At 35.3% G+C, this 26,440-nt stretch overlaps 1 protein-coding gene across 1 annotated transcript; it reads left to right on the top strand.

Annotated features, from left to right (window-relative positions):
• Nucleotides 1-4,307: 4,307 nt before the first annotated feature.
• Tph1 (tryptophan hydroxylase 1) lies at nucleotides 4,308-24,014 on the top strand. Its single transcript, XM_046438254.2, has 10 exons — nucleotides 4,308-4,431; nucleotides 8,305-8,488; nucleotides 10,846-10,946; nucleotides 14,021-14,088; nucleotides 14,205-14,401; nucleotides 16,695-16,830; nucleotides 17,522-17,648; nucleotides 19,671-19,766; nucleotides 20,683-20,816; nucleotides 22,593-24,014. Exons 1-10 carry the CDS (start codon nucleotides 4,315-4,317, stop codon nucleotides 22,765-22,767), a joined length of 1,335 nt encoding a protein of 444 aa, XP_046294210.1. The 5' UTR covers nucleotides 4,308-4,314; the 3' UTR covers nucleotides 22,768-24,014.
• Nucleotides 24,015-26,440: the final 2,426 nt, after the last annotated feature.

Here is a 26,440-nt window from a genome sequence, read left to right on the forward strand (position 1 = left end):
GTCAGACAAGGAAATGCAGTAGGAGAATCTGCCTTTCACAAGAAAAGGAAAAGTACCAGTTGGCATTGGCTGAGTAGGGGGTTGCTTTAAAAATGAAAATATACTTCTTGATAAGACACTAATTCAAACAAGCTTGACCCATTAGTTATTTTGTAGCCTTTTCTCTTACCAGGCTAGTATTGTAGATTTTTTTTTCTTTTTCTCTGAGGGGATAGGAGAGTGTAGTTGGTTGAAGGCAGAAAGGAAAACAAGGGCAAAACTGAGTTTCCAAAAAGATTCTGGAGATAGTTGAACGAAGGAAAAAAAAGAACTGATACCTCATAAACTCTGTCAACCAAAGTTAGATCCTCTGTAAGCATTTTTTTTTTAAGTGGGGGCAGGGAGTAGGAAAGGGAGGGAGAATTTTCTTCTGATTTCTTAGCAAAAGTTCCTTTGGAGAATCTTCTTATCTCAACTTAAACAGGAATAGGAATGTTTCAAAAAATCTTAGTACAATAATTCATTATATCTCCAAATAGAAATAATATAAAATGACTTGTATATTACATATACTTAATGTATACTTTGAGATCTCAGGGTTTCTTTCCCTTCTGCTTGTTTACATTTATTGGAAAGTCTGTCTCCCCTCTCCTACTCCCCCATACACAAGTCTAAATTCCTTGGAGACAATTTTTTTTTAATCTTTCCTGTCTTAACACTAACCATGGTGCTTATGTGCTTAGGTTGAAATTCATTCATTTTACTACTAGTTGTTGTTGTTGTTATTATTATTATTTGAGACTTAGTCTCACTATGTTGTCCAGGCTGGCCTTTAACTCCTGGGCTCAAGTGATCCATCCTCCTGCCTCAGCCTCACAAGTAACTGGGATTATAGGTATTTGCCAATAGTAATTATTTGAATTACAGAAAGTCTTCATTATTGTTTTAATTGGCCATTTAGTTATAAAGCATTTCAAATAGAGATTGCTTTAATTCTAGAGAATAAATTGGCACAATTAAAAAATAAGTGCTTTGGGGCTGGGGTTGTGGTTCAGTGGTAGAGCACTTATCTAGCATGTGCAAGGCACTAGGTTTGATTCTTAGCACCTCATATAAATAAGTAAATAAAATAAAGGTACGTGAACAACTAATAAAATATTTTTTAAAAAAATAAGCACTTTTAGGAACTTGAACATAATGAACTAATGAGTATTTGTTAAATTTTGAATTATATATATCAATCTCTTCTTGATGCCTGAGATGGCCTAGTTTCTTCTGTGGGAAAAACATCAGAATACCAAGTCATACTATGGTGTTTTGAAATGTGTAAGAGAATTCTGGATATTGTGAGTTCCAACTAGTTCTTTGGTAACTTAGCAATATTAAGTAGCATGTCCAAGTTGTTACACACTGATGAACATCAGATCAATGATGGCATAGGTCTGACTTCATGTTTCACATATTTCCTCACATCCTTTTATAGTGTAAATAGGTAATTGAGAAGATGCCAAAGTAGATACCTGGTTCACCTTTCTGAGTGAGACAGGATGGCCGAATGGTTAAGTGATGAACTACTAATCCATTGTGCTCTGCACATGTGAGTTTGGTTGGTTTTCCTTTCTGTTTCATCTTCTGAGAAGATAGTTTTCAGCTAGAAGCCAGGACTTTTGTTCTCCCATTTGTTTTTCTGAACATTTTCAGGGCAACCTGGGTTTGCTAACATTTGCATTTTCAAGGACCCAATTTTAAACATGTGTTCTCACATCTTCTAGCTGTATGACCATGGACAGGTTAGTTTCTCTAAGCTTCATTTTTTCTCGCTGATAAAAAAGGTTACAATTCCTATCCACTCCTAAGATTTTATGAGAATTAAATGTGATAAAATTAGCACATGATTTTTGTAGACATTTGACATTTACCCATCTCTTGGGTTGATAAGAGTAGATGGAATTTAGCCATTAATAGGGTGGCAAATTACTTTTTAAAATCTCCATACTCTTTGAACTTAATTATAGAAGTCCTTCAACTTAGTATAGTCCTTATAAATATTTGTTAAACTAAATTCAAAAGGTATAAATTCTGAAAGTGAAAAGTGTATTCTACTAGCACATTGAGTATCAGACTATTGTAACATGACCATATAGTTGAAGATTAATTGAATCCTACTTGGTTCTTTATTCCCTCTACCAAGTCAGGTGGGTCTCTTCAGGGCTACCATCTATCTTTAAGGGTCCTAAAATGTTAAACCTCATGGATTAAGAAAAAAGACTTTATGGATAAAAAAGAAAGCTCATAAGAGCCTTCTGGTTAGAAAGACAATAATGCATGATACCCATAGGAAAGCATTTCAAAGCCAGGACTTTAGCTTCATGGAATACTACTTTGTCCTTATTTTTCTCAATTAGTCAGACTGGCTGTGGTGTTGAGATGGACATTTGCATGAGCAAAGAAGATCAAGTCCAAATTCCCCTGCTGTACCTGTATAGAGTTTCTGATATCCAACCACACTTACCTTGCCTACATCATCTCTGTTCAAGTCTTTCACTTCCACATCTTCTTCTCCCCTTTCTTTTTTTCTTCAAGATCCTGTTTGATCATATCTGAGGAAGCCTCCCCAAACAGATATGAGAATATTCAGTATCGTCACTGCCATCCTCAGCCATCTGTGATAATACAGTTCCTATCCTTCTGCATCATCATTCTCTTCCTACCAGACTAAGTTCCCTGAGGAACTGAAAATTAATTCAGTTACAGATCTCCAGTGGCTATCATGTGCAGGGACTGTGTTAGGTGCTGGGGATACAAAAGATGAGAAAAGTCAATGCAGTCCTTGCTGCAATGTAGCTCAAGTCTAGTTGGAGAGATAGACATAATCAAATTATCACCAAAATAATGATATGAAGGCAACTGTGATTGCTGATATGAATGGGAAGTATATATCTCTGTGATAACCAACGCTAAGGGGAGTTGGCTTGGGCAGGTCAGAGAAAGCTTCCACACTGTCATCACCATATCTGCTCTAAATGGTGGTGTCACAGGCTTAGAGAGCAGGTAAAAGACAGTGATCTTCTTGGGTGTAGTGGCATACAGATATAACCACAGCTACTCAGGTGACTGAGGCAAGAGGATCTCAAGTTTTACGCCAGCCTCAGCCACTTAGTGAGGCCCTAAGCAACTTAGATTCTGTCTCAAAATGACAAGTTAAAAGGTCTGGGGATGCAGCCCCAGTGGTAAAGTGCCCCTTTATCCAGTTTAAAAAAAAAAAAGACTCTGAACTCAGTTATGTAATTTTAAGTTGCTACAGGTTAAGTCCATTAGAGCTTCAACACGAAACTAGGCAATTATGAACAATTAATAACCAAAGGACAACTAATAATAAACTCTTAGCATGCTGTTTCCTTTTATTAATCCAAATTTTATTTCTCAAGTGTTAATCTCTTAATTGAAAGTTAACAGTACAAAGTTATCATACTCTATTTTTATCCCCTACAGTATTCTTACCTCCCCTGAACACACAGTTGGATTTAAAATCTTGTAGGTCTTGTTAAGGTCAATGTTGAAAATGTAAAGATCAATGTTGAAAAGGTCAATGTTCAGGGCCCTTGGCAGGGGGAATCCATGGGTGCAAAGAAAAGGAGACACTTAAGGTACCAGAATTCTCCTGGCAAGCAGTTACCCCTGTAGACCATGCATATCCAGAACTGGCCTCACTTTTGAGTTGGCAAAAGAGCTCTGAAGGAGCTTGTTGCTTTGTTAGAAGGCAAGATATACAAATAAAACAGCTGGGGTAAAAAGGAAGTACTAATATTGTGTTGGAAGGCGAGGTAGGCCTTCCTAGAAGAAGAATGCTCACTATCAGACTATAATAATCAGGGAGGGGGCTGGGATTGTGGCTCAGCGGCAGATTGCTCGCCTAGCACGGTTGGGGCCCAGGTTTGATCCTCGGCACCACATAAAAATAAAGGTATTGTGTTATGTCCATCTACACCTAAAAAAAAAATATTTAAAAAAATAGTCAGGGAGATAGGTAGTAGGCTTGAGTGAGGCCCTGAAAGAATGATGGGATTTGAAGAAAAGTAGAGGGAACTACAAGCATGCATTGTATGCACATTGCATTGTTAGCACTGTTAGTCAATGTGTTAACATTACATGGTCTCATACAGTCCTGCAAAGCATATCTGCATCTTCAGGTTTTGTAGGTGAGGAAGGGAAGCTTGGAGAGGTTAATGTGCCCTGAGTTATCAAATATGGTTTGTGCTGCACAACTTCACTTTTAGCCTTTTGTCTATACATTCATATATCTTCATAGTTTTAGAGAATTACTCCAAATCCATCATGATTGAAGACAATAAGGAGAACAAAGACCATTCCTTAGAAAGGGGAAAAGCAACTCTCATTTTTTCCTTAAAGAATGAAGTTGGAGGACTTATAAAAGCACTGAAAATCTTCCAGGTAAGCACTATCCATTTTTTGCACAAAACCACCCAAAAATGAGTCTTTAAATTATATTTAAAATAGAAATTATTGTAGATTCTTCAGAGATGGGCTACAGAAATTTCTTAAGAATTTATATTTCTAAAATATTGCTCCATTCCAATCCTTTCTCTGTGTCTTGTTAGCTGGATGGTCATGGGTGAGTTAATTAGTCTCTTTGCACACTACTTACCCTACTTAACCTTACCGGGTCATTGTGGGAATTAATATAGTTAATATATTTTAAGTGTTTTGGGGCTGGGGGTTGTGGTTCAGTGGTAGATCTCTTTCCCAGCACGTGTGAGACACTGGGTTCTATCCTCAGCACCACATAAAATATACATAAATAAAATAAAGTTATAAAAAATAAATAAAATGCTTTGGGTAGTACAAAGTAAATTATCAATAAATGTAAGATATTTTAAAAATAAAGTTTATATCAATATGATATATTACATATAGCCATTTGAAAATAATAGTTCAAATAATTAAAAATTTAAATATAGACAAATAGTTTAGAACTGGAGTTTGTGATTAAAAGCATCAAAATTTCTGGGCTGGGGTTGTGGCTCAGTGATAGAGCGCTCGCCTAGCATGCATGAGGCACTGGGTTTGATCCTCAGTACCACATTAAAAAAAAGTAAATAAATAAAATAAAGGTATTGTGAAAAAAAATTTTAAACAGCATCAAAATTTCCTTCACTATACCATATCCTCAGCCCTACTTCTTAGAAGCAGCCTTTTAAAACCATTTCTCTTCTTTAGCTATTTGGTGGTGAGTTGTAAACCTAAATATTGCTTTGATATCTCTTTTTAAGTTAGGAAGTTTATACATTTATTTGTTCTCTATTGAAACCTTGTTTATTTTTCATGTGTTGCTGGGGGTTGAACCCAGTGTTTCATGCATGCTAGGCATGTGATCTACCCTGAGCTACAATCCCAGCCCCAGTAACTTTGATTTTAATACTGTCTTCTTTCTCTTTCCTTATCCCCCTTCCCCCAAATTTGATAATTATATTATTATTTTTGTATTGATTAACTTTGAGTCCTTAAGTAATATACCTATTTATTTTCTTCTATCAGTTTTCTGTTTTATTTTATTGATAATCATGAACAGTTTAAAAAATCAACTCATTCTATAGATCTTATAAAGAAAACAGCAGTCTTCTGCTCCAACTCTCTTCATTTCCATTTTCTTTAATTGTTTTGATAACCTTAGGTGCAAAGGGTCAAGTTGATCTTACTGACGAAATCACATGTGCACTAGCATCATTGATTTATGAGTGTCTTCTGTCTTATTTTATTGTTCCATTTAACCTCCATTTCTCTCTTCTGATAGCAGCTGCTCTAATGTATTGGACGTGTACATTGATCTATTTTTATGTGCACTTTAGAATATGATGAATGTTTATATGTGCATTTGTTAGTAATTTCATATAAATGTTAAAGTGTTTCAGCAATTTCCCCCCACTTGGAATGATTTTTTTAAGACTTAATTCTTCTAATTGCCATATGATGTTCCGTGCATCCTTCCCACTTTACTTGTCCTCAGCCTAGAGGAGGCAAACATTATAAACTTTTTAAGCCACTTTGCTAATATTTACTTCTACACTTATTAATAATTTGCTTATTCTGTTTTTATTTCTTGTTTTTTTTAAATTGTAGATATTTTCTACAATAAGTATTTAGGTTTCTTTGTACAACTCCCTTAGTCTCATAGTGCCTTGAACACCCCTCCCCAAATGCTCCCATTTTCTCAATGTAGTTATGTTTCAGTTTTGGCTATGACAATGTTTAGAGTTTTCATTATTAAGAATATTATTTAGGGACTGGGGCTGGGGCTCAATGGTAGAGCACTTGCCTAGCATGTGCAAGGCAGCGGGTTTGATTCTCAGCACCGCATATTTAAAAAATTAAGTCCATTGACAACTAAGAAAATATACAAAAAAATAATAATAATAGGGGCCAGGATTGTGGCTCAGTGGTAAAGCCTAGCATGTTTGAAGCACTAGATTTGATCCCTAGCACCACATAAAAAAATAAACAAATAAAATAAAAAAATTGTGTCCATCTACAATTAAAAAATATTTTTAAAAGAATATTGTTCAAAGAAGAACCATATTATCCACAATTTGACTTTTCTTTTCCTGTAAAATAAGAAAATAGTGTTTAAAGGCATGGACCTTGGAGTTGAAGAGCCGAGGTTTGAATTCCAATTTTGATACTTATTAGGTGTGTGCCTTTGAGAAAACTGCTTAACCCCTTTGTGCCTCTGTTCCTGTAATCGAAATATCTGACAGGGAAAGTCTTATTTATTACTCCTACTTTATCTGAATTTTCCTTGCTATATTTTTCTTCCAAATGAACTTTGAAATTAATTAGTTACATTTCCTCACCAAATTCCATTGAGATTTTGATTTTATCATTTTTTTATTATTCAAAATGGACATTTTGCATCCTTTTCTCCACAAACATAATTTTTAACTGTATATTTACTTGTCATCGCTTAGAGAATATTTACACATGCATTATTGTTATAAAAATCATTAGAAATAGATGAAATGAAGCTCTTCTTTACTCTTGACCAATTCCAGTTAATTTTGTTACTGGCTTTCTTCTTATTGATTTTATGTAATTCTATGTTCTGAGATACACTCTGTCTGTTCTAATTTCCTAACATCCCCTAACACTCTTCTTTCTTGGCTCATGTGCCTTGATCATTCTAATGTCACTCCTACCTTTGCTCGTAGTTTCTTTGGTTTGGAATCCCTAGTTACTTCCTTCTGCCTTCCTATTCTAGTCATTCTCCAAGACTCATTTCAATTCCCAGCTGCTCCATAAAGCCTTCTCCTCCTTCTAACATACGATGTTTTTCCCCTTTGCCAAACATCTCTGTACTGAAACACTCACTGCTTGTATTTTCTTCCAGTTGTTAAGCCAACTAGACTATAAGTTTCTTGTATGTTGAGCCCTTGTTTACATTCTTCACAGTCCTTACTAGCTGCACAGTGTTTATTAAATTTTTTAACATGAACTAATTAGTGTTAGAGATCAACTGCTCTAACCCACTCATTTTTGTGGAAAAATCATTGGGTGATTGGTTCTCATGTTTCATTATGTCCCCAGTACTTTTCCTTAGCTACCCACATTGGTAAGAGAATATATCCTCCTCCCCAGGTTTATACATATGGTACCTACAGCCCACACTAACATGGGAAGTGATTAGAAGAAGCAATCTGTTTAATTGGTTCCTAAGTTTATAGGTATTAAGTACTGTGTTCAAACTGTTCATCAAATTTTATTAAATGGGTTCTACAAAGGAAATTTTTATTTCACAAGGACTAACATTAATATCACTTTTTGGAAACTAGCTTTATTTGTGAGAATTTTCCAAAGTTTCTTTTAAAAAAATTTTTTTTAGTTGCATTTGGATACAATACCTTTATTTTATTTATTTATTTTTATGTGGTGCTGAGGATCGAACCCAGCGGCCTCCTACGTGCTAGGTGAGAGCTCTACTGCCTAGCCACAACCCAACCCCAAAGTTTCTTTTTATCCAGGAGACTTGGTGTTCTGATTTGAATTCTATTTCATTCTGACAATCTGAAGGAAATCTACTGGGTATTACTTCATTGGTTTTTGAAGGTGTGATGAATCTTGCCAACTTTTATTGAATTATACATAATATTTAAGGGGAATTATTTTGCTATTGGCAGCACTTAAAACTGCCAAGCGTCTCCCCACTTTTGGCTGTTATAACAAATGGTTTTTAGTGATAATGAAAGTAATCTTCTAAAAAATTATTTATATTTGAAGCTATTGCATGTAATCTTTACCCTCTACTTTATAAAGGAGAAACATGTGAACCTGTTACATATCGAGTCCCGAAAATCAAAGAGAAGAAATTCAGAATTTGAGATTTTTGTTGACTGTGATATCAACAGAGAACAATTAAATGATATTTTTCATCTGCTGAAGTCTCATACTAATGTTCTCTCTGTGAATCCACCAGATAATTTTACTGTGAAGGAAGATGGTAAGTTTGGAAACTGAAACGACTACTAAGAAGATTAAGTACCTAATGTATGTATAATCTTATATTCATCTTGAAGATATGAAAGCAAAAAATAAAACACTGTCTTTTAAATTTCTTACAGTCTGGTAGTGAAGGGAACACAAAATACTAAAGAAAATTATAAAGCAACATTTGATTAAGGATGAGGCAAGTGAAAAGGAAGCTTCAAGTGTAAGAACCAGGGTGATTAGAAATTATCTCTCAATTTCCAATCATCAATCATTTCTTGATTCTACAAATCTCCAGTTCACACTCTGTAAGCACTTAGTAACTCTTTCTGGGCTTAGCATCTAGCAGTTACTCAATGAATATTTGTATCTGGTTGAGAATGTTGACAATGTCTGACAGCTGTGATGTGAAATATGTCATGTACAGCATTCCCGCCAAAAGCAAATGAGAAAGGAATTAAGTCTTCTAAGACTTCAAACACTCAGGACACTGAGAGAGCAAAGATAGAGGCTAAGTTCTTCATTTGTGAAAAAATCCTTGTAGTTTATTTGGTGCAAAAGACAAATTGATTCATTTAGCCATATTTTTATGTACTCAATCTAAAATAATCTCCTGCTGGGCATGGTGGTGCATGCCTGTAATCCCATCAACTCCTGAGGCTGTGGCAGGAGGATCATGAGTTCAAAGCCAGCCTAAGCTATTTAGTGAGACCCTAAGCAAATCAGCAAGGCTCTGTTTCTAAATAAAATATTTTAAAAAGGTCTGGGGGTATGGCTCAGTGGTTAAGCACTCCTGGGTTCAATCCCTGTTTCCAAATAAATAAACAAATCAAACGAACCAATAAATAAAAATAATCTCAGATTAGGTCACAATATTTGGAGTATAATCAGGGCTGAGATTCATCTATCATGCATTTGTACAGCCGTATGGTTGTTAAAATATTTGTGTATCTCCATTTTTGGCTGGCAGGGAGTTGCTTCACTGAGATGCTTGAGTATTTTTCACCACACCCAAAGCCACTGTTGCTCCAGATCCTTCACTAGGACCCCTGTGCCCACCATTAACAAAGAAATGGTTACCTAGGACTCTGATCTATTATGAGGGATGTGTGACCCTATTATATCTGTTGTTAAATATTTTGGATATCACTCCTGGGTGCAGTAGAAAAAGCAATGTACTGGAGCAAGAAGGACTGAGTTCCTCTCTCTTCCATTGAAAACAAATTACCTTGGGTACATTACCTTATCTTTCTGAAGTCTGATAGCTCACCTATAAAATGAAGAGTTTTATAAATAATAAGATGACTCAATTGATATTTAGGGTACACCAACTACTTATTAGATATTTCTGCTAAGAAACAAGGATACAAAAATATATAGTCCCTATTCTAAGTAATTATTAGTATTTTGAAAGAAAGACATATAAACAGATATGTTATAGTAAAGTATAACAAAAGCCTCCACTTTGATTTTTTTTTTTTGGTGTGTGTGTGTGTGTGTGTGGTATCTGGGGATCAAACCCAGGACCATGCACATGCTAGGCAAGTACTCTACCTCTGAGCCACAACCTAACCCACAAAAAGCCTCTAGAGTTAGAAACATCCCATCATAGGAACCCATGGAAAATTAGCAAGAGAAGTGTATGTGAAATGAAAAGGTCTCCTTACATTTGGGTTTTGAAGGATGCGAAGGACATTCTTAGGAAAACAGAAGGCTAGGTGGGTTGGGTGGGAGTGGGATAGGTATTCCTGGCAGAAGAATAGTATATGCAAACCCCAGTGTCCTATAACTGAGGAATGGTGAGAATATCAAGGTGGCAAAGACATAAATGAATTTCTAAGATCCTTTTACTCAACAAAAATAAATATTCAAAGTTCTTGTTAAACTTGTGCCTTGATTTGTGAAGTTGTACATCCTTAGCCTGCTTTTGTAAGATAACTGAATATGTGACTTAAAACATTTTTAAAACTTTGGTCTGTTACTGAAGTACAATATTTCTGCAACACTGAAGATACAAACCATTTTTATTTATTTTTTGTTTTTTAAAATTTATTCTTTTAGTTATACAAGATAGTAGAGTATCTTTTGACATATTTATACAAACATGGAGTACTTCTTATTCTAATTAGAATCCCAGTCTTGTAGTTGTACATGATATGGAGATTCACTGTTAAATGATTTTTTAAAAGCAAACATATTTTAAATAAAATTTACCTATTAGACATAGAGCATTTTTTTACCTATATACATTTAGATTTGATGTACAAGATAAAAATCTCATCTAGAATGTATTCATCTTTAGATTTCTTCTTCTTTATTGCCTTATTTAAGATTACTTCTTAAACTTTTAGTGGCTTTTGTATTTTTCAGGTATGGAAACTGTTCCTTGGTTTCCAAAGAAGATTTCTGACCTGGACTTTTGTGCTAACAAAGTTTTGATGTATGGATCTGAACTAGATGCGGACCATCCTGTAAGTTTTTTTTTTAATATTTTTTTTTAGTTATAGATGGATACAATACCTTTATTTTATTTGTTTATTTTTATGTGGTGCTGAGGGTCAAAACTAGTGCTTCACACTTGCTATGCAAGCGCTCTATCACTGATAGAGCTCTGTAAATATGTTTTAAAATAAATATTCTCATGAAAATAATTTAGAGAAAACTAAATTAAGGGGAATGTTTTTGAGAAAGTATTTTTCTAGACTAAATAGGGTCTCATTTTAATCTGGATTAGTAGATCTCCACATTGGTGGAAGTGAGATGAACTGCCTGAAAAGCATCTAACGTCATTGGTTCTAAGACATCTATCCTATACCTGGTATTGCTATTATTAATAGCTATCCTGGGAATTCTACAATCAGTTCTTATAAAAATGGGCATGGGTTATTGGAAAAGGGAGTAAATATGGATTGGAAAAACAACTTACCACACACATTTTCTGGCATGATTGCCTTATTAGGCCATTAATAAACTGGGAAGTTTTTTTTTTTTTAAATCTTGGAAAACTGTACATTACTGGCACAAGTTGGAGAATTAGTAAATCTAGAGTATTAGGCTTGGAAGCTCTAGGTTCTTGGGAAGAGGGAAGAGACTGTGACTGTGGAGTCCCACATACCTGCACTTTGCTTTACCTTGTTCCACTTCGTTGCTGTGTGACTAGGACCCTCTGCTACTTTTGGCAGTCAAGAAGTGATCCCCTCCACATTTATTCTATAAACTTATTGAATAACTGTTGCAATGAAATGCAGTACTTGTCTGAAAGGAGCTTGTAGTCTAGTTGAAAAACTAAAGCACATATATATAAATATGCAAAAAAAATGTAAGTGTGCAAAGTGACATTAACAAATTACTTTAAAATATACACAAGAGAGCAAACACTTCTAGCTGAAGAGATCAGAGAAAAGCAATGTTTCAACTGGGCATTAAAAGATTTCAGCAGGTAAAAGATGGAGAGGAAGGATAATTCAGGGAAATTAACAAAGGTTCAGAAGCAAGAAAATCTGGGGCAGGTTAATGGAAAGGTAATGGGTTTTCCTGATCTATTACTAAATTCTGGTAATTTTCACCTCCTAAGTATTTCTTAAATTTGTTCTTTATTCATCTTTACTATCACGTCCCTTAATTGGTGTCCCTGTCTCTATCCCTGCCATCTTCAAACCCATCCACAGTCATTAGAATGATCTAAAACCTCAATATGATCATTATCCTAATAATTACTGATCTCCATCTCCTAAAAAAATCACCCATGGTTCCTAGATACATACCTAAGAGGATTGAAAACTTGTCCAGAAATGTTCATAGCAGCATGAGAACAAGAAAGTAGGAAAAAAATCAAATGTCCATCAATGGATGGAATGGATAAAGGGTGATTTATGTGTCTTACATTCCATTCCATACAACAGAATATTATTGGCCATAAAAAGTTATAAAATACTGAGATATGCTACAACATGAATGAAGCCTGAGAGAAGCCAGTCACAAAAGGCCATGAAATGTATAATTCTTTTTACATGAAGTGTCCTGAATAGGACAAACTCATAGAAAACAGAAAATAGCTAATGAATATGATGTAACTTTTTTTGGTTGTGAAATTTTTCTGAAATTAGAAGATGTAGGTGGTTGTTAATTTCTGTGACTATATTGAAATCTTTGGAATGTTTTATTTATGATATATGAATTATATCACAATAAAGTTGCTGTTTCAAAAAAAAATGACCAAGGTACTTCCACAACTCAAGGCTCAAATCAACTTCCTTAGCAGGTATTTAACCTCTAGGCCCGTTATTATTCTAGGCATGCTCCATCCCCACCCTCCAACCTCCAGAAATATTGACTTGCTTAGATGTTCTTAGGTACAACATACAGTTTTCAATCTCTGTGCTATTGTTGGTGTTGTCCCTTCTGACCTCCTCCATCTGTTTCCACTCCCTCCTGAGACTTAGCTCAGGAATCAACACTGAAATCCTTTCCTGAGCCACACTATCCTCTTTTATACCCTGGATTATGAGCATTTGTTTTGTGTTTCTGTGACATTCTGTGAAATTCAATATGGCACTTACCATATTTTCTAATAATTGGTTCATGTAAACTTCTTGAAGCTCCAGATTGTTCTTTGTTCATATTTATGTCTCCAGACTTTAACATAAGGGCAAGTGCTCAGAAGGGGATCATAAATTTGTATTAAAGAGATGAGTCCCATTTACTCTTTGCAGGTGTCCTCATCTTTTCTTTTCTTTTTGCATTATTGGTTATTTCCTCATGGACTTTACTTTTTTTATTTCTTATTTTGCCTAAATTTTCCTTAAATATTTTTCAAGTTGGAGTTTTAACAGTACTATTTTATCTGTTCTTCCACTTGCCTTATAGTGGGAATTGAACCCAGGGATGGTCTACCACTGAGCCACACCTCTAGCTCTTTTTATTTATTTATTATGTTAAGATAGGATCTCACTAAGTTGCTGAGGCTGGCTTTCGAACTTGTAAGCCTCCTGCCTCAGCCTTAAGTCACTGGAATTATAGGCATGTGACATTACACCCCACATTTGTCTTTTTTTTTTGTCTCTTTTTGCATCTGCAAATGATGAAAGTGTTTGCATTTTGTGATAATATCTAAGGTTAAATTAAGTATCTATTTCAAATATTATTAATTACTATTTAACTGTCAATGTTGACCACAGGTAAATATAACTGAAGATATGGTCGAATGATTAAGAAAAAAACAAAACAAAGCAACTCACTAGTGAAAGAGAGCCTTGGATTTAGCTAGAACTGTGCTTTACCTAGTTTTCAAACTACTTTATCTTTATAACCACTATAGTATCTTAATATCTTTTTATAGAAACTATCTTTTTTCTTTGTCACCATTAGAGTACAAAGGGGATAGTGTAACACTGATTTCAAAATCAAAATTATCACAGTACCTGCTCATAGTAACAGTTGTATAGCCAGTTAATATATTTCTGCTAATAATAATGAAATGTTTCCTAAATGTAAATTTTCAAGAATTTTTAGTATGAATTTTTAAAAACTTATCTTTAATTATTAGGGCTTCAAAGACAATGTTTACCGTAAAAGACGGAAGTATTTTGCAGAGTTGGCTATGAGCTATAAACAGTAAGTATATTATCTAATAACATATTCAACATTGAAATCATAAAATAAATGACTGGAGTAAATTGTGTTTATTTAGGCTGCTACTTCAGAATGACTCCTTCCCTTTATCTCATTAGTGGAGACCCCATTCCCAAAGTTGAATTCACTGAAGAAGAGATTAAGACCTGGGGAACCATTTTTCGGGAGCTCAACAAACTCTACCCAACCCATGCTTGCAAAGAGTATCTCAAAAACTTACCTTTGCTTTCTAAATATTGTGGATATCAGGAAGATAATATCCCACAATTGGAGGATGTCTCAAATTTTTTAAAAGGTAATAAGCTAATTGGTTTTTTGTAAGGGGAATGTTAAACTCTGTTTTGATCTTGACAGCATTTAAACAGAGAAATAAAATCTAGTTGTATGGAAGATCAGAGTTTTCCTGTCTTCTGTTTTGGAGTATTGCATTCAGGATTGGGCACCACAGTTAAAGAGGGATGATCATAACGTGGAACAAGAGAAGAGCAAAGTGAGCAAACTTATGAGAGGAGTTGAACATTTATCTCATAAGTCAAATTTGAAGGACACTTAGGATGTTCAACTTGGAGATTTAGGGGACATTTATTAACACTTAAATATTTGAATATTTGAAAGCCATCTTACATAATAGAGGGAATACTGTGTGACCCTAAGGTAAACTGTTGGGTTAAAAACTGCAAGCTTGTGGCTTAGAATGGAGAATATCTTGTTAAAAGAGCCAAGAGCCATTTGAAAACACAGAAGACTTCTGAGAGGTTACTTCCCTATTTATGGAGGTGTTTGTACGAAAGGTCCACCAGTCAGAAAAGATTCAAGCAACTTGGGGAATGGTGACATAGATGATCCCTTTCCACACTAGGATTCTATCATTTTATCAAGAAAGATGTGCTAGTAGAAGCATGAACAAAAGGTAAGGATAATTTTATTCCTTTTAGTTCTTCATACATTTTTGGTTCAAGCTTCATTTTTTTCTACATAGTATAGAAAGCAAAAGGACCAGGGATTTCCAGGATTGAAAATATCTTAAAAAAAAAAAAAAGGAACTAGCCCCCTTTATCACAGCAGAATGGAAGACTTAGTGAAAAGAAGAAGTTATATTTTTGAATCACAGTGATTTATTTTTTATTTGTAGTTGGACACAATACCTTTATTTATTTATTTATTTTTATGTGGTGCTGAGGATCAAACCCAGGGCATTGCACGTGCTAGGCAAGCACTCTACCACTGAGCCATAATCCCAGCCCCTAGTTTCTTTTTTTAATGGCTGAAATGACTATCTTTGTGTTTCTCTCATGTACTATTAATAAAAATCTACATATCTATTCAAGAACTATAGATATAACTAAAAACAAAATAAAAATGAATTCCATAAGAAATTCATTTAATATTATTTCTATAAGGGAAGAAATCATGTGTTTCCTATAAAAGCTAGACTAGTAAAATAGTACAGAACCAGTCAATGCAAATGACCTTGCTGGACTTACAAAGTTCGACAAGTGTATACTACAGAAGTTGTTGGAAAATCAAATTTGCAAGAGATTTGGAGGAAGTATTCTGTTATGGATGCAAAACTGATAGCTGTTCCCTTGGGATCTAGAGCCTGGGATGACTACGGGATATATTTACTGAAGGTATTTCAAAGGCTAACTGTCAAAGACAGAAAAAACAAAAATAAAAGTTCAAACAAAACATTAGCTGAAGGATAATAGCTATATTGTCAAATATGGTAGCCATTAGTCACATGTGATTATTTAAATTTTAAATAATCAAACTAGATTGAAATCAAAATGTTGGTTTCTCATTCACACTGGCCACATATTGAGTACTCAGGAGCCACCTGTGGTTAGAGGTTGCCTTATTGGATAGCACAGGTACAAAATATTCTGATCACTGTGGAGAGTTCTACTGGATAGTTCTCTGCCCATCAGAGTGGGAGTATCCAAGTACAAACCGGATAGAATGGAACACCAGAATTGTGAGGGTTTGAATGAAGGACAAGATTGGTGCTCACAGAGAGGTCTTCCAAGTCACTAAAGCCTGGTGGCAGGCCCCCTGTACAGTAAGCATGCAGTCTTGGCAGGTGGGGGACAGAAGAGTACCATTCAGTTGACATAACATTAAGAAACGACAAAATATAATGCTGGCTAAAAATGGCATAGATTAAAAAATGGTATTGATATAAAATAATAGATCTTTTAAGTGAGTTCTTACAAAAAGAAAGTAAGACTAGGGGATATTCTCAACCCTTTAATGAGACAGTAAGGGATAGTGTAAGCAGAACTAGGTTCTCATCCTACCTTTATCATCTACTGCATGTCCTCGAGCACATTATTGAGTCTCTGAGCTTCAGTTTTATAGCTGTCATAATAAGGAGAAATATCCTTAATTCATTTTGTAAACACAAAAGGAGATGTGATATGTAAAAGGTCTAACTCATTACCTGGTCATGGTAAATGTTTAATAATTAATAGTTTCCTTTATGCACATACTATAAGTTTTAGTTTCTATGTTCTCCCTCACAATGTTGCTTAGTGCCAGTGGCAGAATTAAAATGCACCAGTCAATGATTTTTCTCCTTTTCTTTGCAGAGCGCACAGGGTTTTCCATTCGTCCTGTGGCTGGTTACCTATCACCAAGAGATTTCCTATCAGGTTTAGCCTTTCGAGTTTTTCACTGCACTCAATATGTGAGACACAGTTCAGATCCCCTCTATACCCCAGAACCGTGAGTACTTTGACTTCAGCCATTCACTCATCAAATGGTTATTAATAATAATGTTACCCCTCATGGATTTTTAGTGAGGATTAAATGAATTAGCATGTGAAAATCATCTAGCATAGTGCCTAACACCTAATACATTTCCATGCTCTATACAATTAGCCATTATTATAATTATTAATTGACAACCTGTTAGGTGCCAGGTGATATTCTTTGCAAAGAGGGTGTAAAGAAATCAGACAAAAATTTCTGCCTTCATAGAGCTTGTATTCCAGTGGGGGCTATGGGTAACAAACAAATAAATGTATGTGTATATTATGCCAGATGGCAATAAACGCCATGGACAAACGTCAATCTAGGAAAAGAATGGAGGTGTGTATGTGAATGTTGCTGTTTTGTGAGGGGTGATAAGGGAGGACCATGCTGAGAAGATGACATATAAGCAGAGACCCAATTGGGGTGGGGTTGGGAGACATGGGGATGTCTCTGAGTATCTGATATGCACTTATGTGTGTGAGTCTGTGAGTGGCCAAGGTTTTAAACCAAAATAATTTCTTAATTTGATTAATGTCCTTTTTGATCCTTTACTACCTGATCAACTGGAATAAAAGTAAGATTGGATTTTGATTTGATTGAATGGTTGATTATGTATTTATGCTAAGCATCACAGTGTGACAAACTTGTACCTTTATTTCAGAGATACCTGCCATGAACTCTTAGGTCATGTTCCCCTGTTGGCTGAACCTAGCTTTGCTCAGTTCTCCCAAGAAATTGGCCTGGCATCTCTTGGAGCTTCAGAGGAGGCTGTTCAAAAACTGGCAACGGTATAAATCTGGAAATTCCTGTATAGTTCAGTAATTCTCAACTGGGTACATTTTATTTATGTGGTTTAAAAGTTCATACATATTCAAAGTGACCATTAGAAAATTTGTCTTTGCTGATGATATTATAATTAAATAAATTTAAATGACATTAAAAGAAGATGAATAATTTTAAGGGTTTTTATTGAGCTTTAAAGGAAGGTAGAGAAACACAAGATTAATTTTACTAGTTTTTTTTTAAGCTGGGGAGTGTTTTACCACTGAGCTACACCCCAGCTCTTTTTATTTTTTATTTTGAGACAGTGTCTCATTAAATTTATCAGGCACTCACTAAATTGCTGAGGCTGTCCTTGAACTTGCTATCCTCCTGTCACAGCCTCCTGAGCCACTTCGATTACAGGCATGTATCACCACGCCTGATATAATTTTACTAGTTTGTGTACCTTTCCCAATAAAAATGCTAGGCTTTATAAAAATTATGCTAAAAGTTTTTAAGCACTAGATACAGACACTGTTCTGGAAATACAAAGATGATTAAAGTCTTGTTCTTGTCTTCAAGAAACTGCTATACTACGTGAGGACACAGTCATGTTTGAGTGAGATAAAGCCTATAGAGAAGTTCAGGTGAACTACTCCAGGAGCCCAGGGAACAATTTGGAAGAGTTTTAATGGAAGAGGGACATCTGGACTAGCTGATGAAAAATGAGTAATGTTCTTATGTGCCAAGAAATAAAATATGAACATCTAGGATGAGGACACACATGGAAAGACAAGGAGGTGCTTGCTTTGTTGAGGAAATGACAGGAAATTGGAGAAAGTTCTGTGAGAGTGTAGGAGGGTCATGTAAGATGGACTAGCTGGTTGGAATAGTGCTTCTTAAATTATAGTTTGGAGACCCTGGGGGTGGGGGTCCTTGAGACCTTCCATAGGGTCCTTGAGGTAAAAATTATGCATAGGTAAAAGATGCATTCAAAGTGTAGAGTGGATTTTCATGTAACAGAGTTCAGATTCCACATTGCAGATGAACTTTAAGAAAATACCATGTGTTGAGTTTTGATGTAGTTCAATGAAGAATATCCACACTTATCCTGAAAGGCTATTAAAATACCCAACCCTTTTCCAACTACATAACTGTGAAGATGAATTTTCTTCATATACTTAAATGAAAACAACATATTGCAATAGGTTAAATACAGAAGTAAATATGACAATCCATCTGTTTTCTAGCCAGACATTAAATAATGTCTAGCCAGACATTAAAAAGATTTATAACAATGTTAACTAGATTCCACATTGTGTACCCAATAATTATGATTATATTTTGTCAAAAATTAAAATTAAAAAGATTTATAACAATGCAGAATGATACTATTTATTTTACTAAGTTGTTATTTATGGCTTGGCACTGTGGTGCATGCCTGTATTCCCAAGAGCTTGGGAGGCTGAGGCAGGAGGATCCTGAGTTCAAATCCAGCCTCAGCAAAACCGAGGCACTAAGCAACTCAGTGAGACCCTGTCTCTAAATAAAATGCAAAAAGTAGGCCTGGGGATGTGGCCCAGTGGTCATGTGTCCCTGAGATCAACCCCTGGTACCCATCTACCAAAAAAGATGTTATTTATGTTACCATAAAATTGGTTTGCTATATTTAAAGTTACTTAGTAAATATTTTAAATTTTTCTTGGTCTTAGTTTTTAATATGGTCAATACAGTTATCTATAACTTATACACAAAAAAGATTTTTGAGATCTTCTGTAATTTTTAATTGTATACAACAGTGTTCAGAACAAGTTTGAGAAGTACTGATTTAGAATGAGGCCAGATCATGTAAAGACTTGTGAACTGGGCTGGGGATCTTGGGCTTTCTTCTGGAGACACTTTAGGTGAGTGACTAAGAGATGATTTTTTTTTTTTGAGGTGCTGTGCATAGAATTTAGGGCCTTGTGCATGCTAGGCTAGTGCACTGATGAAATTTGTTTTAATTAAGTCATTCATGATGTGAAAATATTATTAATGTTCTTTTGCAGTGCTACTTTTTCACTGTGGAATTTGGTTTGTGTAAACAAGATGGGCAGCTAAGAGTCTTTGGTGCTGGCTTACTTTCTTCTATCAGTGAGCTCAAAGTAAGAGTTGTGAATTTTTGCACATAACCCTGCTTACCTAATATAATTGACAAGCTTAAAACAGTTCTTGTATTTGAGCAAGGGCTTACTATTGAAAATACTTGGGGTGGCAGTAAACATTATTTGAATACTTGTTTCTATTTCCCAAGTTTTATATTTATACAAGTTGTATATTTATACAAATGTACATATATACATATATCTATATATGTATCTACATGTATAATATATAGATATGTAAGATATACATGCACACATATATAATGCCTTTTATTTGTTTATTTTTATGTGGTGCTGAGGATTGAACCCAGTGCCTCACGCATGCTAGGCAAGCACTCTACCACTGAGCCCCAGCTCCAGCCCTATAATAAAAATAAATAAAAACTGTTTTGAAGCTTTGCTTAAAAAGTTTTGCTGTTTCCTCACCATTTGTTATACTACCAGTAAAATCTATAATTTCTAGGGTATTATTTGAGATTTATTGTTTATCCAATGAGTGAAGGAACTTGTTCAGTGATGTCTACCACTGTCCAAGGTACTACATTCCTGCTCTGAAGGAGTCTGCCACCTAATGGTGGGTATCACTCATGTATAAGATTAACTACTGGCACCCACTGTCAGGTAGAAAGCAGATGTCATAATGCAGGAATAAAAAAAGGTCCTTGGGTGTCTCCTAAATGTAGAAGAGAGTTAGAATTAAAGCCATAGAGATAACAGGGCACATTTTTTTGGGGAAGTACAAGCCATTTGTTTTGCTGGGGTATAATGTGGGTTTAGTGGAGATGTAGGAAATGTTTGGAATTGTAGGTTGAGGCCATTGAATAAGTAAAAAGTTTGGAGGTATGCCAATTCTGGCAATTGTGTGATCCATGAAAATAGACCATATATCTTGATCCATTGACTCTTTGTTCTCTAGCATGCACTTTCTGGACATGCCAAGGTAAAGCCCTTTGAACCCAAGATTACCTGCAAACAAGAATGTCTAATTACAACTTTTCAAGATGTCTATTTTGTATCTGAAAGTTTTGAAGATGCAAAGGAGAAGATGAGGTAAAGTATATCTTTCTCATGCCTTTATTTTCTTTTGCAAAAGATGGAACTAGAAATAAGCAGCTAAGTAATTAGGAGCACACTAGGAGCCTTTTTGCCTGTGACACATTTCCCTTTCATGACAAATATTTAGAATGTGATATTTGTAATGATATTAGGTGGTTGCACATATTAATCAGATAGAGTGAAAAACTGGTTTATTCCAATTCCTTCCCATTAGAGAGTTTGTAGCTTAATAGAAAAAATAAACTATACACAAATTACTATATAACAATATGGAAAAATGACAAGCAACCAAAAAAGATATAGATGACACATTGTTCCACGTTTTATTCAAGAGCAGTTCATTTTAGCTGGGAGATAGGGAAAGCTTAACTGCATGTGAGAAAGTACTTGAAGGATAGATAGTATTTAGAAATGTTAAGTTTTAGGTTGAGAGACAGCATAGAAAAAGGTAAGGATGTTGAAAAAGAATAAGAGATGTGTGCAATGTATTCAAAGTTATACTTTAATTGTTAATCAGCCATATATGTGGTTAAAAAAGAAGGCTACTAAGGGGAGATTTGTATAATACTTCTGATTAAAATAAAACTCTGAACTATGATAGTAAGGAAGGAAAGAACTGTAAGCAGAATTAACAAAAAAACATTTGGTGGAGAGGGTCATGAGGTCACATTGTGAAGATAGTGATACGGGTTGAAGATATACTCCTTGTCGTCCAGAGATTGACTGTAGTTAGGGAGTTAGGCCATGCACAGAACCAAATAATAATATTGGCAGTGCTTTCTCTAGCACATATGGCACTTTTGTGTAAATTGGAAGTGGTCCCCTCTGGGTGTACCAGATGGATTACAACCTGAATTCCAATCCCTATCATGTACAATTGTCCTTAGCTGCACAGTTATCCCTAGGGATCCTGAGAGGTTCAAATGTTGGTTTGATAAAGGAGGCAGGATATTAATGCTTGAAGAAAGGGTAGAATTTAGGTCATTTAAGTGGAAGCTGGGAGGAAAACATTCTAAGCAGAAAGAAATACAAGTGCAGTAGGTAGGACTGTTCCTGGACTCTGTGCATGTGTGTAGGTATAGTTATGTAAGGTACAGCTGAGAAATCTGTTACTCTGTGGTCAAATATTGCCACTATCTGCTGATAGAGGTACTGTGGTTGGTGTCTTTAGTGTAATCTAGAGAAATATAGGGCTGGGGTGCTCAGTGCTGGAGTACTTGCTTGGCATGTGTAAAGCCTGGGGTTCCCTTCCCAGAACTGCAAAATAATAATAATAATAATAATAATAATAATAATAATAATAATAAAATATAAGAATGCAAGAGATATAGAGCTGTATAAAGGCTGTGTAAAGTAACAAATCATTGAGAAACTTATTATTTTTTTAACTTTTATTTTTAGTTGTAGTTGCACACAATACCTTTTATTTTATTTTTTTATGTGGCGCTAAGGATCGAACCCAGGGCCTTGCACGTGCTAGGCAAGCACTCTACTGCTGAGCCACAACCCCAGCCCAAGAAAGTTATTATTGAGAGACCTTGCCCTAGTAATGTCAGGGTAGGTGTATTTAGGACTACTTTAGGTTTTCCACCTGTTGCATTCCTGGGGAACTCTGCATGTGTAGGTGGGGAATTAGGTCAAATTGGTTGCACACATATCTAATAAAGATTTGCCTTTTTCTTAGCATGTGAAATAGGTCATCTATTTAGTTTTCATCATCTGGACCCCACTCCTCAAGATTGACAGTCTCTTGTTTGTTTTCTTAAACAGAGAATTTACCAAAACAATTAAGCGTCCATTTGGAGTGAAGTATAATCCATACACACAGAGTATTCAGATCTTGAAAGACACCAAAAGCATAACCAGTGCCATGAATGAATTGCGCCGTGATCTTGATGTAGTCAGTGATGCCCTCACTAAGGTCAGCAGACAGCTGAGTATGTGATGGTCGCCAGTCCTCGTCCAGAAAGCATCTGAGCATCAGTTCAGAGCCTGTGCACTAACTCTTGCTTTTCTTGAAGACCTGATTGTGGAGGCACAGCATTTCTGACTAAGCAACCACTAGTCTTTGAAAATGTGTACCCAGGATACTCTATATCATCTATTTTTTTTGTTTTGTTTTGTTTTGGCTTGTATTTTGGTAACTGCTTTAGTTAAATATAACTTACATACTATGTAATTCATCCATTTTTAGTAGAAGAAATTGTTTGACCCAATGGATAGACCTAGTCTCAACCTGCCTCTATTTCTCCAGGCCTTCTTGAGTAAAATGACCTTTATGATCACTTAGAATATCTTGACGAGTGTTATGGAGCTGATCCATATTCCTGCCTGTATCTGTTACTTATCACTTAATGTGTGCCAACCTCAACCATGTTCACACACTTAAATTTAATACATCAGCTGTTCCTGTTGCTAGCATGAGAAAAAAAAAAGAGATCTTTACACATCGAATGTGCCTAGTAAAGAGCAAGTAATTTTGAGTGTAGCATCTTATAGGGATATAGAAGTACTTAAGTCTGGAAAGGCTGATTGGGGCATAATTCTTAAGACTAGTCTAATAATTTCACATTTTATTTTATAGGTACTAGAGAGATCCTTCCCAAATGACTGTCCTCCTTGAACCTCTTTCCTTTCTGTGACATTACATCATTCTGGTTTTGTTCTAGATTATTATAAGGCCTAGGGGAACTTGGTGGGGGTGTCACTTGCAAGGCCCTGTACTCAGACATGTAGTCCCACGTAACATGCTGGTATTTTCTTAGGCTAGCAGGGCAGTGTTATCAAAGGGAGAGTTTAAATTGAGACAGACGAAAGAAATACAAGGTTTCTGAGAATTTTATTTTCAAGATATAAGGTGAGGCTAAGAAATAAAAAGGCAAACAATGAGGGTAGAAGGTGGGGAAAAGGGGAGCAAGTAGAATGTCCAAAAGGTGAAGAGCAGTTTAAGTCTGAACCTATAAATATGTAAGGATTGCAGGGACTGGTGTTTATGTGGTGTTAGCTGTGTAGCCTAGGGATAAGTAGTTGTGTTAGCGTCTCATTGCTGTAACAAAATAACTGAGATAATAAACTTATAAAGAGGAAGGCTTATTTTGGCTTATAGTTTTGGAGATTTCAGTCCATGGTTGGCTGACCCTATTGTTTTTAGGCAGTACATCATGGTGGGAACACATGACAGAGAAAAACCATTCACCTCACAGTGGGGAAGTGAGTGGGTTGGAGAGAGAGGTGGCGGGGTGGGGGGGGCATTCTTACACACACCAGGGTTCCCCCAGTCAGTTCAAGGGCACTCCCTAATCAATGACTGGAAGACTTACCGCTGAGGACTAAGCCTTTAACTAAGTCTAACACATGGGGCTTTGGAGAACATTCCAGATCTAAACTATAGCAGCACTCCTGTTATAAATGGGTGAACCTAGATTCCCAGATACATGTTTTGCTTCTTTAATTTGCTCCTTTCCTCCTCCCTATCTCCTAAATGAAGATTTCCCTCAATTTTCTGTCTTTGACTAATGCTGTCTCTGCCATCTCTTTGTGGGGATTGTCAACCACATCCATGATTTCAATTCTTATTTCAGATGACTCCTATATTTGCAATTTTAACCCTGGCATCTTACTTGAAATTTTGCCTCTTAATTTCAGCTTCCTGCTGGATATTTCCCTCCAGGTGTCCCATAAATTAGGCCAATGTTGTACAATTTCACATGGCACTATTCACATAAGAATGAAATGGGGTGTACAATGTGGCAGCCTTGCCAAGTATTTCAAATTTGACAGGTTCAGAGAGGAATGTAGAAGCACTAGGATGCCATACCCTATTAGCTTCCTCTCCAAGTGATCTAATTTCCAGTGATATTACATTAAGGATCATACTTCAGTTGGTTTTCCAGGCTTAATCAGCTACTTTAAATACATTAATAGTCAAATTGTTTATCATTTAACATGTTTTACTTCAAAATATTACCCAATTTTAATCCTTTTAAGACTTCAAAAGAAATCATAAAAATTTTTTAAAAATGTAGGATGCTGAGGTGTGAAGATCTTAAATTTGAGGCCAGCCTGGGCAACTTGGCAAGACGCTTGTCTCAAAGTAAATTAAAAAAAAAAAACTTTAAAAACTGTATTTAATTTCCCTATATTATACAAGGAAATAGAATTTATAAGAGTAATTTATGATATTTCAGATCTTATACATTTTGATAGCTGACAACCTATATGTATACCTTTGATAGTAAATAGATGTTAACTAATCTGAAACCATTTGAAATGTTGATTAGCTAGTTTATAGTTATAGTTAGTCTACTTGATTGCAAGACATCTATTGTAAGTAAATCATAATAGCAAATGGCAAATTATGAATATTGTATCTGGTTATTTTCATACAACTCTGATCATAGTGATGATTCATAGTTATCAAATTTTAAGTAATGGTATTAAAATCACTTTGTGACTAAAATGAATGTTAAAGGCAAAACACTATAATTCACAACTTCAGAACAATGGAAATATTCAATACTGGACTTCAGTTCTTCTAACCTCTGGATTTGTGATATTTGGTAAACCAGGAATCCTGAGAATTTTCTTGCATTTTAAATATGTCTTTGAACCATCTAGGATTATGTTAACAGTTACACAATTATGAGGACTGAGTTGAACTGCAAGTTTGGTTCACAATCTTTATCAGTGAGTTATTCTTCTCAAAGACATAGTATCCTTTTGAATTTTTTGAATAAAGCTGAAAAGCTGGTCATCATAATGCCTACATTTCTTAATCCTTATATTTTGTCATTTGGAATTTTTATAAGTAGCAATGACACACTAAAATGTGCACAATTATTCTTAATTTTTAAGTTGTCTTCCAACAAAAAAAATGGAAAAAGAAAGAAAATCCTGGAATTCTCTAAATGAATATATAATAGTCCATTTATTAATTTCTAGAAGTGGATATATTAACTGTGGTCTATTTGAGTCTAGTCTTTGTCTTACCATGTAATATACACTTATAATTTTCAAGTTTGTTATTAAACTGGATAATAAACACAAAATTCATGTTGTCAAAAGGTTTTTTTTTGCATGTCAAACATACATTAGAAACTGATTTAAATTTATGTTAACAATTTTCTTAAGTTTAAAAACTCCATCATAAGGCTGTGGTTGCGGCTCAGTACTAGAGTGCTTGCCTCATGTGTGAGGCACTGGGTTTGATTCTCAGCACCATATATAAATAAATGAATAAAGGTCCATCATCATCTAAAAATATTTGGAAAAAAACCCCCACTCCATCATAGTGTTATACTTCTTAAAAAAACCTATGGCTAGGGGCTGGGATTATAGCTCAGTGGTGGAGTGCTTGCCTAGCATGTGTGAGGCACTGGGTTTGATTCTCAGCATTGCATATAAATAAATAAAATAAAGGTCCATGGACAACTAAAAAATATTTTAAAAAAAACCTTGGCTATGAGATATAATAGAAGCCAAGCACACCTGGAACCCTGTAACTACCTTCCAGAGTTCTTGTAAGAGTCTTGATCTCATGTTTCTCATCTGAAAGATAAGCTGAATCTACTAAACTAAATCTACTGCATTGGGTTACAGGAGAAATCATGTTGTGAGAG

The sequence above is a fragment of the Marmota monax genome, unplaced genomic scaffold, assembly GCF_021218885.2.
Source record: "Marmota monax isolate L192 unplaced genomic scaffold, Marmota_monax_Labrador192_F-V1.1 WCK01_AAM20220418_F8-fsc00061, whole genome shotgun sequence".
Classification (NCBI taxonomy): domain Eukaryota; kingdom Metazoa; phylum Chordata; class Mammalia; order Rodentia; family Sciuridae; genus Marmota; species Marmota monax.

Bases quoted from the DNA above. Each gene is read 5' to 3' on its own strand.
- Tph1 (XM_046438254.2), top strand. From the start codon at position 4,315: ATGATTGAAGACAATAAGGAGAACAAAGACCATTCCTTAGAAAGGGGA. The intron at 8,489-10,845 runs GTAAGTTTGGAA...TGTATTTTTCAG, and splicing joins TTTTACTGTGAAGGAAGATG to GTATGGAAACTGTTCCTTGG. The intron at 14,402-16,694 runs GTAATAAGCTAA...TTTTCTTTGCAG, and splicing joins TGTCTCAAATTTTTTAAAAG to AGCGCACAGGGTTTTCCATT.